The sequence below is a fragment of the Tupaia chinensis genome, unplaced genomic scaffold (assembly GCF_000334495.1).
Source record: "Tupaia chinensis unplaced genomic scaffold, TupChi_1.0 Scaffold000563_1, whole genome shotgun sequence".
Lineage (NCBI taxonomy): Eukaryota > Metazoa > Chordata > Mammalia > Scandentia > Tupaiidae > Tupaia > Tupaia belangeri.
In genome coordinates, this window is record NW_006160076.1 from 1,362,694 (window position 1) to 1,377,649 (window position 14,956).

The 14,956-nt window shown below is 42.3% G+C and overlaps 1 protein-coding gene across 3 annotated transcripts in view; it reads left to right on the forward strand.

Moving 5' to 3' along the window:
* The window catches only part of MCM9 (minichromosome maintenance 9 homologous recombination repair factor), a 102,999-nt gene extending 98,594 nt beyond the window's left edge, over positions 1-4,405 (forward strand). For all 3 annotated transcript variants that reach the window (XM_006157860.3, XM_014591347.2, XM_006157859.3), the window contains one exon: positions 291-4,405. In XM_006157860.3, coding sequence (XP_006157922.1) covers positions 291-1,761 — 1,471 coding nt within the window. In that variant the 3' untranslated portion in view covers positions 1,762-4,405. The remainder of the gene's footprint in view (positions 1-290) is intronic.
* Positions 4,406-14,956: the final 10,551 nt, after the last annotated feature.

Consider the following 14,956-nt stretch of genomic DNA (forward strand, 5'->3'; position numbering starts at 1 on the left):
AATGAATTAAATGACTTTCAAGGAGAACTAAAATGTAGACAGACCTCCCATTTCTTTTTGTTTACTACAGTTTTAGGTTAAATTAGAATGCCATCAGGACACTGAAATTCTATACTGATCAAACAGGGCAATTTCCTTCTGCTGTTCTAAGAGACCATATTTGATATTAACTTGGAATTATTATGCTGGACTTAAACCCTTAAGATGGCACTCCAGAGACTAAGGAAAAAAGTTAAACAGCAAACTCTCTTCTGTTCCATACATGATTTCCTTATTTATCTCTGCTACAGGTTACAGAATCAGAGTGTGTACCAATCCCACCCACAGGCCGTGGAGGCAGAATCTACTCTAGGATCCTGGAGAAGAGACCCAGGGGAAGAATCACAGTTCAGAACTTCGACTCCACAGGAAATAAATTGTGGCATACATCCCTCCTCTCCTGGAGGCAGTCCCAGGGGGAACACCCTGCCGGGTCCCCCAGCCCATCAGGGACCTAACAGGGCAACAAGCAGAAAACAGTCAGCTGAGCACAAAAAGAGCAGAGACCACAGTTTGGACTGGTTTGATTTCATGGAAAGCCATCAGACTAAACCCCAAAACACTGCTTTTGTGTCTCCTGATCCCAGCAAGACTGGAGAAAATACGGCTTTGGACATCTCTAAGAACAAATGTCAGGCTAAGAAAGAGAGTGAACCAGGCAAAAGGAGCAAACTGGAATCAGGGCAGCTTCCATTACGAGGCAAGACAGATGCTCCATGTTGGCCTGACAATCTTGAGGGTAAAATGACAGAAAGGGTAGCACTGGTTTCTGAAGCAGCAGTACCTACCGATGAGCCGGACTCTGTGCTTACTCATGTCCCTAGGAAACTGCACAAACTGTGCAAGGAAAGGGCCCGGGAGTTGTGCAGAAATCCCACCAGGGGACCTTCGCAGCCCGCTGCCCCTTCTCATCCTCAGTCCATTCCTGTGCATAACCCAGGAAGGATGCTGGAAACTCCCAAAAGAAAGAGACCAAAATCCCCTGTCCAGGTGGAAGAGCCTGAACTTGCAAGTGTTGAGGCTCCAGGACCTCCTGTGGCCAAACTGGCAAAATTTACTTTCAAACAGAAGTCAAAACTGATCCACTCCCCTCAAGTCCACAGCCATGCATCTCCTGGCATAACTGAAATATCAGCGCATGGTCCTAAAATTTCCCCATGTAGAACGAGAAGAGAAGCAGCGCTAACTGTGAAGGATCCCGAAAAGTTCACAAATACCTCAGGAAACAGAGGTTCAGATCAGCTGCAGGGTAAGGCAAAGGAGGTGCCACGGCAGCCACCAGAGAAAGAGGGGTCAAAAGAGAAGAGGGAATGTGCCCCTGAAAAGAAGGTTATTCAGCATGATTTAGAGGTGGGGAACGAAATGGGGCATTCTCATCTTACTTGTGAGAGAGATGAAAAGGAGTTGGTTTCACACAATAATAAAACCAGCAAGGTTCACACTTGCACACTGGCCAGATTGGCAAACTTCTCCTTCACTTCCCCATCAGAATCCAAGTCAGAGCCCCTTTGTCCTCCTGAAATGAAGACCTGGGGTGAGAGAGGCTCAAGCCCTCCTCGTCCCACTGCGCTGGCAGTGCTTGGCAGTAAAAGGAAGTCATTTCAGCTGCAGGGGTCCACCGAGAAACAGACTCTTCCCAAAAAATCTCTCTTCACTCTGCCAGAACTAGATGATGAAGCATTAGATTTTGACTGGGATGAAGAGATGAGAAAAAAGCCATAATCATGAAAATCTTTCTGGTAACATTTCGCCTTCCCCAACTCATCACAACCGTTTCTGGATATCAATATGGTATTTCTAAAAACAGAACTTCTGGCCACACTGAGTATTAGTCTACATATCAGCTCCTCCATCAGGTGTTAGAATTTCAGGTTTATCTTCATAACTTAAAAAGGTGCATAATCAATTTAGGTCAGTGTGATACAGCACTCAAGTCAAATTAATTGATGTTGTGGTTCCTTTTACTTTACAAATGGAGTACTTGGGTTCCCAAAGAAGTTTCTGTTTTTAGATCTGTTTTTTGAGGGTGAGGGGAGACTTTCCAAGTTCCCTTCTTTCATCCACTCAGGAGCAAATGCCAGGAAGGTAGCACTCATAAATCTAACAAGGCATGGATTCTTGATTGATCCTTTTATATTTTCACCCAGTATGTGCTAGGTATGGTGAATATTGGTTACCATTTGGGACTATTAGCTGAAATCATGTGATTTAAAAAAATATATATTTTTGTGTTTATTCTCATGCATCAGATTAAATGTGATGAATGCTTTTCTTGCTTTAAGAGGCATTCTTACAATTCTGTGATATTCCTACAGATCTAGCAACTAGTCAAACATTAGGTATTGACCTTTTGAGTTTTCCTTTCTTGAGCCAACATTTTGTGCTTCACATTCTCTTGTTGGATCTACCTCAAGCAACTTAAATCTCATGGTTAGAAGAAGAGAGAGTATACAGTAATCACCACCATTTATCATGTCATATCTACCCACATGGGTGATGTGAAAATGTGAATTCCAACTAAGCTATGGTTCATTTGTCCTTAAAAACCAAGCAAATTACTGTGTTTGGTAAGATAAGTCACACTTTCTGTGTCCTTTTAAAAATAACTTTAGGTGTTAGCAGAGGGAGTTAGGATTCCATAATCATAGACTTTCTCTCCTGAAGTATGAATTTGCAATGTAAGGATTGATGGATTCCTTAGTTGTCTGGGGAACTTTGAGATATGAAGAATACTCAAGATTCTGTGTGTTTTGTTTAATGTTCACTAAATTCATACAGAAAAAAAAATTTCAGAAATCCAACCTTTCTTGAGAATTTAAACATCAATTCCAAAATATGTTAAATTTTCTGAAACATTTAAACTATGAGCATGAACTTAGTATGAATGAATCTTTTGAAGTCTTAACAGCTGATAAAATACATACTTGTAGGTAACAATCATAAAATTTATTATGGTATATTGACTTAGACATATTCTAAAATGTCAAAAGTATGGTTTAAGAGATTTGTTATATCTGTATTGAATAACTTCCCCAGATAATATGATTCTTAATTTGATACTTTCCTAATCTTTCAGTATTGTTGCTTTGCTGAGTTTTGGTATTCTTAGTAGAGCTAAAGAAAAAGGGATCTGGGCTTTTGACCAGTGAATGAACTGATTGTATAGATAGTGTAATTCAAACCTGATCCATAATGTGGAGCATTTTTTCTCCTTCATGGTAAACTTTTAATTCCCTTTCTCATGTTTTTTTCTTTTTTTTTTTTTTTTGACGCTTGTTGTCATTTGCCCTCATGATGTATTATGTTTTGCATGGCAGACAGTACCTGACCTATTGGCTTATCATTAGGGTATTTATATCTGTTGTCATTTATAATGTTTGTATTCTTTATTATGAATCTTGATTCTAGAGATTTCATTTCTTAGTAATGAGAGATTTAATTTGTGTAGTTAACATGTCTCTTTAGGACCCAGAGTAATTCATATTCTTAAATACACTGTTGAATTGTCCCTCTTCTTTAGTTATTTAGTATGGCTGTCTGTTCCCCCTTCCGCCACACCTCCTATTATTCATGCTAATCAGTTCATTCTGTTTTTGATTTTGGTACATTCTGCCAGGATCGTTTGACCAGATTACAAGTTCCATGTGTTTATTCTTTGGTGTTTACACAGACAGAAATACATATCTAAATATGATTAATATACATTATTTTTAGGAGAAATAAAATGTGTAACATTAAACACTCCCCTACTTATTAAAAATCAAACTTCTGTCACAGCCTGCTTTTGTGTTACGGCCACCTTCCTGTGCACATATTTGATGCTCAAAGTCTCAGAGCTTGGTCAGTGGGAATTCCTTTTATGTTGACTCCAGTGTCTATTTGGCACCCCGATATATCTAAAAGCACCCACAATATCAAAAAAATAACAGGATGTTCCTGACCCATTTGTCATTTTTCCTGCCCTAAGTCTAGGTATTAGCTATCCTCGAAGAACTATTTCCTTTGGAGGTCAATGGAATTAAAGACCAACTCTGGGTTTCAGGGGTGCTCAGGAGTCACTACTAGATAAAAACTCTACGTCTTCTATGGGGCCCTTTTAGTACCATCAGAGCTGGAAAACGTTTCAGTTTTCTGAGGACACATTTTTTTTTTCCCCACGGTGTCCCACTTTTCTTATAGAATGTGATTCCACAATGACTAAAACTTTTTCCTATATGATCTTTAATGTGTGTGCCAAGGAAGACATTGCTGTCTTAGAGAAAATATGTATTGGGTTGTCAGAAAAATCATGTATTTTTTCCATATTTTTCTATGCAAAAATGCATCATGACTTTTCTGACAGTCCAGCACAATCTGAAAGATTATATTTCTGGTCAATAAAGTATTAAAAAAAACCTTGAATTCTGAATAAATTTGTCAAAATATTTTTATTTCAGCCCAGTATACACCTTAAAAATTTTTAATAATGTAGAATTATTTAAACCTAGTAAAAGTTACATTTAATTTTCTTTGTCAAGAAGACCAAACCAGAATTCAAATTCTATGATAACTATCTAAAAAAATTGAATTTTCTGACACTATGAAAGATTAATCTTTAGTGTATATTTTATGTGGTATTATAAAATTTACAGTGAGAGATTTTATTGTAATTTTCAGTGTCTCAGAAATATGGACAATACAAGCATGTTATTCTGATATCTTTAACTCTTTAGCTTTAACTCAGTCAAATTTCAAACTTTCTGAAAGTTTGCTAAAATTGTAATACTAAAGACCACTTCCTGATTGACACATTTTAATTCTAACCAACCAACGTGTTCTTTATGTACATTTGTTTTCTGGCCCTTCCTCTAGTGCCGTCCTCCTGGTGGAATTATTGTAAGGCCAAAGCTAGAGAAAATCTTAGAGCAGCCACTGGGAGGATCCCTAGAGCTCGACTTTAGCCAGTCCAAAACATTTGGGAGTTCAGAACTAACCTATCCTGGAAATATACGTCACTAGGGACCACCTGGGACCAGGTGAACCTTTCAGATGCAGCTTACCAAACAGCCTAGTTCTAAAACTAACAGCCTTACAATGTGAATGGCTAGGCCAGTGCGTATTCCTCGCTTTCTGAAGAACATTTTCCAAGTCTGCTTTCCATATTGTTAACTTTCAAAAATGAAGACACTCCTAGCTTACGTTAGTAATTAATCAAGTTGGGGTTTTGCTCTCGCTCCCCCATCTTGCATGAGGCATGTTCCCCAGGTACATGGGGAGCCATTGCCCACACCTGTCCTCTGCCCTGCCACCATTGACACACACAGGGAGTAGGTAGCTGCCTTTAGGAGGCATTATCCAGTTCTTACATCAGTTCCACAGTCACCTCTCTTCTTTAAAGGCTTAAAAATGCATCTAAGGGATATAATTTGTAAAAGTGACCCTGACAAATGTTAAATTAACAAAGTTGTTGTGCCTGCGTAAATATTCTGGTGCAAGATAGTCTGATGAAGGAACCGAGACAAACACACTGGGCCTGATCTCACCGAGGAGTAGGGAGTAAATAATCTATCTTACAAATTTGGAGCCTGAGTACCTTGGCAGACTTAAAGCACTGGAAAGTTAGCATTTCTATCAGGTGCATTTTTATGTGAGGATAAATTGAGTTTAGCTTAGGGCTTTCATAATACCTAAACCAATATTGAAATATTGCTTAGTATTTCAGATCTAACTTTTCAATGTCCACTGATACATAAAGGAGACCAGATAGACAGCAAAGCTGGAAATCAGGTGAATTGGGTTCTAAAACTAGCCAGTAGGGTGACCTTGCTGACTTCAGTGATCTCATCCATAAAAGCAGAGGATCAGGCATCTCCAAGTCAGGTATTATTAGTTCCAAAAAGGAAAACCTCAATTGCCAGCTGAAATGAAAGTCTGTTTGCTGTAAGGCTACAGTGTGGAGTCTGATTAAGGGCAGGAAGCGGTCTAACCAAGAGGCATGTCCCTGGAAGTGGGAAGCCAGCCCTGAAGCTGTTCCCTCCGCCTCTCCTGGGTCTGCAAGGTCCTTCTGCGAGTGTGCTCCAGTTTCCTGCCCCTCTCAGCAGCCCGCCTTTATTTTCTGTACTCACTTGAGGCTTCTCTGCTCCAGCTGCCTTGGAGCTTTTGATCTGCTTTGGGGCCTGCCTTCAGCTGCAACTTTCTCTGACCTTCCCAGATGATGCACCCACCTTCTTACGGATTCAGACCCTGTGTTTTTCGTTCCAGCTTAGACTGCAGACCTTAGGGGGAGCTGCTTGTCGTGGCACTGATTAGCAAGCATCCGTTTTCCTTGCATTAATTGCTCAGCATAACTACAACACAGTGCTTGGAAATACCTAGATGAGGCCTTCCCACTGTAGCACAGTAGTAATTCAGTGCCCTGCAAGGCTGGAGACTACATAACCAACCCTAGGTTCGGATCCCTGGATCACCCTGAAAACACCAGGTGTGTGTGCATGGACATTTAAGATCCAGAGGAGTTGAAGGGCAGGGGAAGGGGATCATAGAGTGATGGGACTCTGTTGAGGGTGCTTTTCTCTCCCTCTCATACACACACATGCTCTCTATCAAAAAAGAAAGAAAGAAAAAAAACAACTTATACTTAAGTCAAACTAGATGGGAATATGTATTTAGGGTCTGTTAGGGTCTGTTAATATTGCTCTGTTAGGGTCTTGCTCTAAAATATACTTTAGAGATAATCTTTGCAGTTAAGATATTTTAACATTTTCCCGATTTTCAACTTTATTACTGCCGACACGGCAGGAACTAGACCCACTGTGAGGAGAGGGAAATAGCTGAATGTCTTAAGCCTACTAAATCCTTTTAAGAATTACAGAGGAATGATCATCCAGAATAATTTTAAACTGAAGTAATCCAATTTTGATCTTTAATGATCTTATTCTATCAATATTGAGAAATTAAACTGCTTTTAAAAAGGGGAACCTAAAGCTGCCTTGAAGGACCCAGCACAGCTGAGACTGGATTTGCTGCCTTCGAGGGGTCTCAGCATAAATGAGGAATGGCTGCTGCCTGGACTACAGTTAGTCCCTGGAACCTCCCTGTTCATAGACCTAGCTCTGAACTAGGAAAGGGGGGAAATTCAGTGTCTGTACAGCATAACCGGTCCCTGAATGAGGAGGTACCTACCAGACATGATCCAGTTTTTCTTTTCCAATGCCATTACTTCTTTTTGAAGTTACAAAAACAATGACATTTTTATTTCCTCTCAATTAAGTGTATGGATTTATACATTAGGTTTCAAAGAGGCTTTGAGATGAAATAAAATTCACAGCAATTGAAATTTTTCTAAGTTGATTTTAAGTGCTTATTTGCTCCAAGAACATTTTAATTATAACACATTAATATCAATCATCAAAATGTTAATAATTAAAATGTTAGTAATTAAATTTTTAAGATGTATTTTACATGTGACATTTGCCTTCACGATACAAATAATATTCATAATTTAGGTAATACACCATTTTATAAATGTGAGGAAGGCAACATCTAAGGGTTTTTTTGCTTTGTTTTGTCTTCAGATTTACCTTATTTGAAAGAACCTCAAGTCCTGGAACATATGCATCCCAACTCCCCCTCACTTCTTATTGCTTCCTAAAATTTCCTATTTGGTGGGCCCAGCACTGTATCTTAATGGTTAAAAGAGCCAGATTCTGCATGGCTGACCATGGTTCAAATTCCAGCCCCTGTGGCTTGTAAACCATGCTGGATGTATATGCATGGGTCCCCAAATACTGGCAGAATAGGAAAACAGAGGGAAAGGACTGTGGCATGATTACACCCCATGGGGGGTGCTTTCTTCCTCTCTCTCTGTTTCTTCTCTCTCTGGTAAGCACACAAACCCTCTGGCAATTAAAAGATAAATGAAATTATATGTATTTATAGCAGGTAAAAAGTATTACTGTTCAGTATTGCTAAGCATTTTTCAAATATTAACTCATTTAATCCTTATAACAATCTATAATATACATGGCAGTGATATCTTCACTTTATAGAATAGGTAACTACATCTTACGATACTTAACAGTTTGGGACAAGAGTTAGATTCCTAGGTAGTGCTATAATACCTATATTAATTCATAAAGTGAGAAAACATTACCTACAAGAAACTGCTCGCTCTGCCATTCTCTTGATCCACTTCCCACTGCTATACAGCCACCTCTTCCAGAAAGTGCACCATGTTGGGACCAGCAGTTAGCGTAATGGCTATGTCACTGGACTTCCACGTAGTCGTCCATGGTTCGTATCCCGGACCCGGTGGCTTAAAACTCACGCCGGGCGCGTGTGCGTGCGTGCCCAAGATCCCGAGAGGAGAATGGAGGAGAAGGGATTGCGGCGTGACCATCCCCTCTGGGGGGTGATTTCTCGCTTTCTATCTCTCTGTCTCTGTCTGTCTGGCGAGCGCACGCACCCTATAGCAAAAAAATCTCTCCAAAAAAAAAAAAAAAAAAGAAAGAAAGAAAGTGCACCACGTGTCCTGTCTGCTCTCACTGTAGTAGAGGGACTACTCATACTCCATCCAAGAAAACCCTCCCGCCTGTGCTAGACCCCTTCTCTTCTTGCCTATTTAAAAAAGTGGCTCTAGCAGTTCTCCCTGAACTCCTGCTTTATGAGTGGATCTTCTCAGCTGTCATTTCCGCTAGCATATGGGCATCTGGAATATCTCCTCTCCCCAAAAACCAAAACAAGCAGTAACCTGTCTTGACCCTCCTTCCTCCTTTTATCAAAACTTTTTGAAAGAGTTTCTTGTTCCCCTGTCTTCAACTCTTGTTCTCCTGAACCCACTCCAGTTAAGTTTTTTGCCCTCACCATCACATCAAAACTCTTGTCACAGTCACCCGTGAACTGCAAGGCTCTATTTTCAGTTCTTACTTTGAGCCTATACAATTGATTATTCTCTTTGCTTAAAATCTTGTGTCTTGGTTTACAGAACATCACATGCCCTTGGTTTTCTTAAGTAACTTCTGGCTTCCATAGCTTTTCCAACCTTCACCTGGTTTCTCCTCATGTTGCAGACCCTTAAGGTTTGGCACGGGCCTCTTTTCTATCCTCTTTTCCATGCCTGGTACCAGGCATGACTCTCAGTGCACATCTATTAACTGATAGTTCCTTTTCTGAACCCCACATTTCTATATATACAATTTTCATTTATTTATTTTTTAGAGATTTTTGCTATAGGGTGCATATGCTTGCTGGAAAGACAGAGAAACAGGAGGTGAGAAATCATGTCTCAAGGGGGATGGCCACACTACAATGCCTTCTCCATTCTCCTCTTGGAAACTTGGACATGCACACACATGTGCCTTGTGTGAGTTTTAAGCTGTCGGGTCCAGGACTTGAACTGCAGTTGACTATCTGGCAGTCCAGCGATGTAACTGTTATGCCATCTGCTGATCCCTTTCCAACTTTTTTTAATTGCCAGAGGGACATATGCTGTCTAGAGAGAGGGATCGAGAAAGCAAGCACTCCCTCTGCCCCCTGCCCTCCCAATGGGGTATGGTCATGCTACAGTCCTTTCTCCATCCAGTCAGGACTTGGGGCATACATACCTCTACACCTGGTATGTTTTCCAGGCCACTGGGGCTGGGATTCAAACCACTGTCAGCCATGCAGGATAGAACTCCCTCAACTGCTGAGCTATGGAGCTGGCCCTATGTCCAACTTCTGTTCAGTTTTTCTACTTGCATATCTAAAGGAGATCCCGGCCTCAATATATTCCAGATTACATTCCCAATCTTATCCCCACAAACTTGCTCCTTTCCTAGATTTATCCATCTTGTCAAATTAGAAGGAGACTCTATCCTTTCAGTTACTTAGACCAAAAACTTCAGTCCTCCTTGACAGTTTCCTCTTGTATGTCACACTCAGTCATATGGAATATTTATTAAAATTTTGGGGTCATCGGGAAAGTCATGACACATTTTTGCATAGAAAAACATATCCAGGGCCAGCCCTGCAGCACAGCAGTTAAATGCTGTGCAGAGGCAGAGGGAGCAGATCCTACATGGCTGACCGTGTTTCAAATTGACCTTGTCGTGAAAAACATGGTGGGCATGTGCAGACATGCATAGGAACCTGATAGGATGGAGAAATGGAGGGAAAAAAAGGATTGCAACATGACCAGGCCCCAGAAGTGGTGGTAGAGGGTACTTATCTGTCTGTCTGTCTGTCTCTCTCTCTCTCTCATGCACACATACCCTCTGTGGCATTAAAAAAAATCCATATTTTGACTAGTTCTCACCACATTTGCTGCTATTACACCAGCCTAAGCCACTCCTCTCTTTTGCCTTACTACCCCCCTTTTCTATTTTCAGAACAGTGATCAGAGTGGTCTTTTTCATGGGTAACATTCGGTCATATTGCTGCTCACCCTCAGCCCTCCATCAGCTTCCTATCTCACCCTGCATAAAAGCAAAGGTCATTACAATACTAATCTTTAAGGCCTTCTGCTACTTCTTTGTCATTAAACACCAAATTCCTTGCTATTTGTTCTTGCAGTGCCCCAGATGTGGTCCAGCCTCTGGGCTTTTTATTTATTTATTTTAGTTTGTTACAGGACACGTTCACTCACCAAAGAGAGAGGAAGTGAGAAATCACCCCGTGGGGGGATGGCCATACTGCAGTCCCTTCTTCATTCCCCTCCTTGGATTCGGCACATAGGCACACATGCCTGTGTGATTTTCAAGTCACTGGGTCTGGGACTCGAACCACACTGTCGGTCATGTGAACTCCAGACACATTAACCATGTCAACTGCTGGCCCAGCCTCCTTCTTACTTGCGATTCTTTCTGTATACAATGTTCTTCCCCTGAAATTCCAACAAAGCACATTCATCAAAACTGCACAAATGTCATCTGTCAGTGAAGCCTACCCTAACCTATTCAAAGCTGTCAAACATTCCTCCTCTAATCCCCCCCCCTTTTTTTGGAGAGGTTTTTTGCTATTGGGCGCTTGCGCTCACCAGACAGACAGAGAGATAGAAAGCGAGAAATCACCCCCCAGGGGGGATGGCCACACCGCAATCCCTTCTCCTCCATTCTCCTCTTGGGATCTTGGGCATGCACGCACATGCACCCAGCGTGAGTTTAAGTCACCGGGTCCGGGACTCGAACTGTGGTCGACTACATGGGAGTCCAGCGACATAGCTATTACACTAACTGCTGGTCCCCCATTATCCCATTTTTTCACAGTGTTGTTTTCATTTAACATGGTATAAAAGTTACTCAACTTACTGCCTGATGCTCAGGTGCTAACCAAGGGTGAGGGAAGTCTAGAAGAGAAAGTGAGAGGGAGAGAGAGTGAGCGAGAGGATGATCTGCCAGGGTAGGGCCTGTGGTCCGTTCACTTCTGGCGCAGCAGCTGCAGTAGGCACTGCTAGTTGACGGGACTTGGGGTGCTCTGTTGACATCTTCCAGGATGATTTTTGTAGGGGCCAGACTCATGAATCAAATGGTGATTTAAAGATCACCACTCTGCTTCCTTTAGGCTTTAAATTTGGCACTAATTTCTGCCATTTGCCTGGAATGTGTGTAACTTATAGTCTTGCCCAGACATATACGTGTGTGTGTGTGTGTGTGTGTGTGTGTGTGTGTGTGTGTGTGATTGAAAATAAGCTAACTCTGTAAAAATATTTAATAAGGTTTCTTTATAGCAAAATTGTGAGCGCATGGCTGTGAACACGATTCCTGGCAGTCAGAATCTTCCAGAGGGCCCAGATGCAGCAGCCCTTTCGTTCAGGAGATACAAGCAAAACTGTCCATCAACACACGGAGTTTTCATATTGACCTGGCCTGGACAGGCAGAACATCCAGAAGTGAGGGTGTGCAGCTTACAGTGGGGTTAGCAGTTATTAGGTTAGTGACCGGTTAAAAGCCTAAGTGTTTGTTTCACAAGTGTCATCAGAAGAGGCTGTGTGAGTTTAAGTCTGACAGTGATAAGGAGGCTCTGCTACATATTTACTTGATGCTGTGCCAGCCAGGGTGCAGGGGGTGTTACTGGACCACAGTGGTCTGCTCTAGCCAAAAGTCCACCTACTACCTGTGTCCCACACACATACACTCGGCCAGGGGGGCATTTTTTGTTTGTTTGTTTTTGTTTTTTTCCTTTTGACTATATTGTGCTTCAGAATTATCTGGAGATGTCGTTAAGCTACAGAACTTATCCCACTCCCAGAGTTCTAATTCCCTAGATCTGGACTGGGGCCAAAGCATTGGTGTTTCTGGCCATTTTTGAGGTGATGCTGATTTACCAGTCAGGGTACCACACTTTGAGAGTCACTCGTGTAGATCAAGCAGTACCCTTGATAACTGCCGTCCACCCTAGCATTTGCAAAGCTTTCTGTGAGTCGGGTTCCCTGCCTGCCACTCTGACCTTGCTGTTCTTTGAGCGCTTTGCTCCTGTCTTGCTTCTGTCAGAAAGCATTGTCACCTGGCCCTTATTATCCTGGGATCTTATCTCCGCATTGCGCGGTGACTGGATGTGGTCTGCCCCACTGGAGGAAGAGTGACTAGGGCTAGAGCTCTCTGAAACTGAAGATGATCTCTAGAGGGGGGGTTCAGCTGGGTGCTGTCAGCTGCCAACAATCTCAGCAGCTAGGGGAAGTGGGGGAATTGGTCTTGAAGTGAAAATTTGGGAGATGCTCCTCAGCCTCTCTCAACATCTGTCTCAGGGCCAAGATCAGGGTAAGAGGATTAAGTAACAGGGCCAGCAGGTGGCATAGTGATTGCATCACTAGACTCCCACATGGTTGAAGTGGTTTGAGTCCCAGATGCAGCGACTTGAAACTCACACATGTGTGTATGTACCCCAAATTCCAGAGAATAGAAAAGGGATTATGGTGTGGCCATTCCCCTGAGGAGTGGTTTTTCACTCTCTCGCTCTCTCTCTGTTTCTCTGTCTCCAGTGAGTGCACATGCCCTATAGCAAAAGTCTCTCTCTAAAAGAGACAGAGAGAGATAGAGAGATTAGACCAGCAGATGGCAGAATGGTTACATCGCTGGACTCCCACATGGTCAACCACAGTTTGAGTTCTGGACTTGGCAACTTCAAACTCATGCCAGGCACATGTGCGTGCATACTCAAAATCCTGAGAGAAGACTAGAGGAGAAGGGATTGTGGCGTGGCTATCCCCCTAGGGTGTGATTTCTCACTGTCTGACTCTCTGTCTCTCTTTCTCTTTCTCTGGCAAGCTCACATGCCCTATAACAAAAATCTCTCTTAAAGAAAAAAAAAAAAGAGTAAGTCACTTGCTTTGGGCAAAGCACTTGAGAGGACACCAAATAAAAATAAACAAGATAAATATTTTGTTGCAATATTTAGACAAATAAAAATACTATAAAAATTCATGATGAACAAAATATCAAATTTTAAAATAAAAACAGAGTCATTATTCTTGATTTCTCTTTTTGTCTCTAGCTCCAGTGAGGTTTAGGAAGACACTGCCTTCCCTCACTGGAATGTGGGCTCCCTGGGGAGGTGGGACTTTGTCTGTTTGGCTCACCATTGTACCCCAGTAGTTAGAAGCATGCCTGACACATAGTATGTGTTCACTAAATACTACTGAATGAGACATTTGAGACATCCGAGGGAAGAATTCCCATGTGTCTGCATTTCCCATTCCCCATTTCCCTTTCCCAGGTGATCCCTCTCATGCTGACTATACATAGGGGCTGTCTTCACATCAGAGTCAGGAGCTGGGGAGGGAGCTCTGCGTGGCGCAGGGAAAGCACTAGGTCCAAATAGAGAGTATTTAATTATTAAGGGCAAGTTTGGAGGTGTGTATCTTTAAAAATACTTTGATCGATTTTATCAGATTTAAGGGATATAGGTACATTTCATTGTACATACTAAGCACAACTGTTAGTCGTCAGCTGGAAGATTATGAGAAACAGTTTTCAGAAATGTTCCATTCATCTCCACAATTGTCCTTCCTCCAAAGATAAACAGATATAGAATTGCAGGACCAAATTTGAACAGAAAACTTGGTTACAGAGTGGCTGCACAGGCTACTCATCTCCCTTGCCTTCTGCCTCAGTGAGACATGAGAATGCTGAGGGGAAGCTCCATGGTTGCCGTTAGTGATGGAAGAGAAGGCCTCCTGGGTATGGCCAAGGCAGCAGTTTGCATATGGTTCTGGCAAAGCATGTGGCTTGTGCTGCCAGGCACTGACTCCAGTAAGTCCCCCCTTCCTGGAGGACTGTCGTCATCAGACTCCTCCCTTTTTGTATCCACAGCCATAAAAATAAAAAATGTGACTAGAAGGCATGTGCATTCATCAGAGAGAAAAAGAGAGCAAGAAAACACCCACCCCCGTTCATGGGGAATGGTCATGCCACAATCCTCACAATTTCTCCTCCACTTCACCTTTTGGGATTTTGGGCAAACATACACATGTGTCTGGCTTGTTTTTCAAGCCACTGGTCCAGGGCCTAACTATATAATCTGCCTTGTGGGATCCAGCTGCCTTGACCATCAGCCATCAGCTGACCCCCTCACGGCCGACTCTAACTTACATTTTTTTTGAGAGTTTTGTTTTGTTCTGTTTTTCTTTTGCTATAGGGCATGTGCACTTGCCAGAAAGACAGAGAGAGACAGAGAGACAGAAAGCGAGAAATCACCCCCCAGGGGGGATGGCCACACCTCAATCCCTTCTCCTCCATTCTCCTCTCGGGATCTTGGGCACGCACACACCCACCCACACCTGGCACAAGTTTAAGCCACCGAGTCAGGGACTCGAACCACAGTTGACTACATGGGAGTTCAGTGACATAGCCATTACCACTAACTGCTGGTTCCTAACTTATTTTATTTTTTAGCCAGCAAATAGAAGTTGGGGGCCTGTGGGCCGATGGGAATCTCAAGATGTTAAAAGCAGCCCTCATTCCAC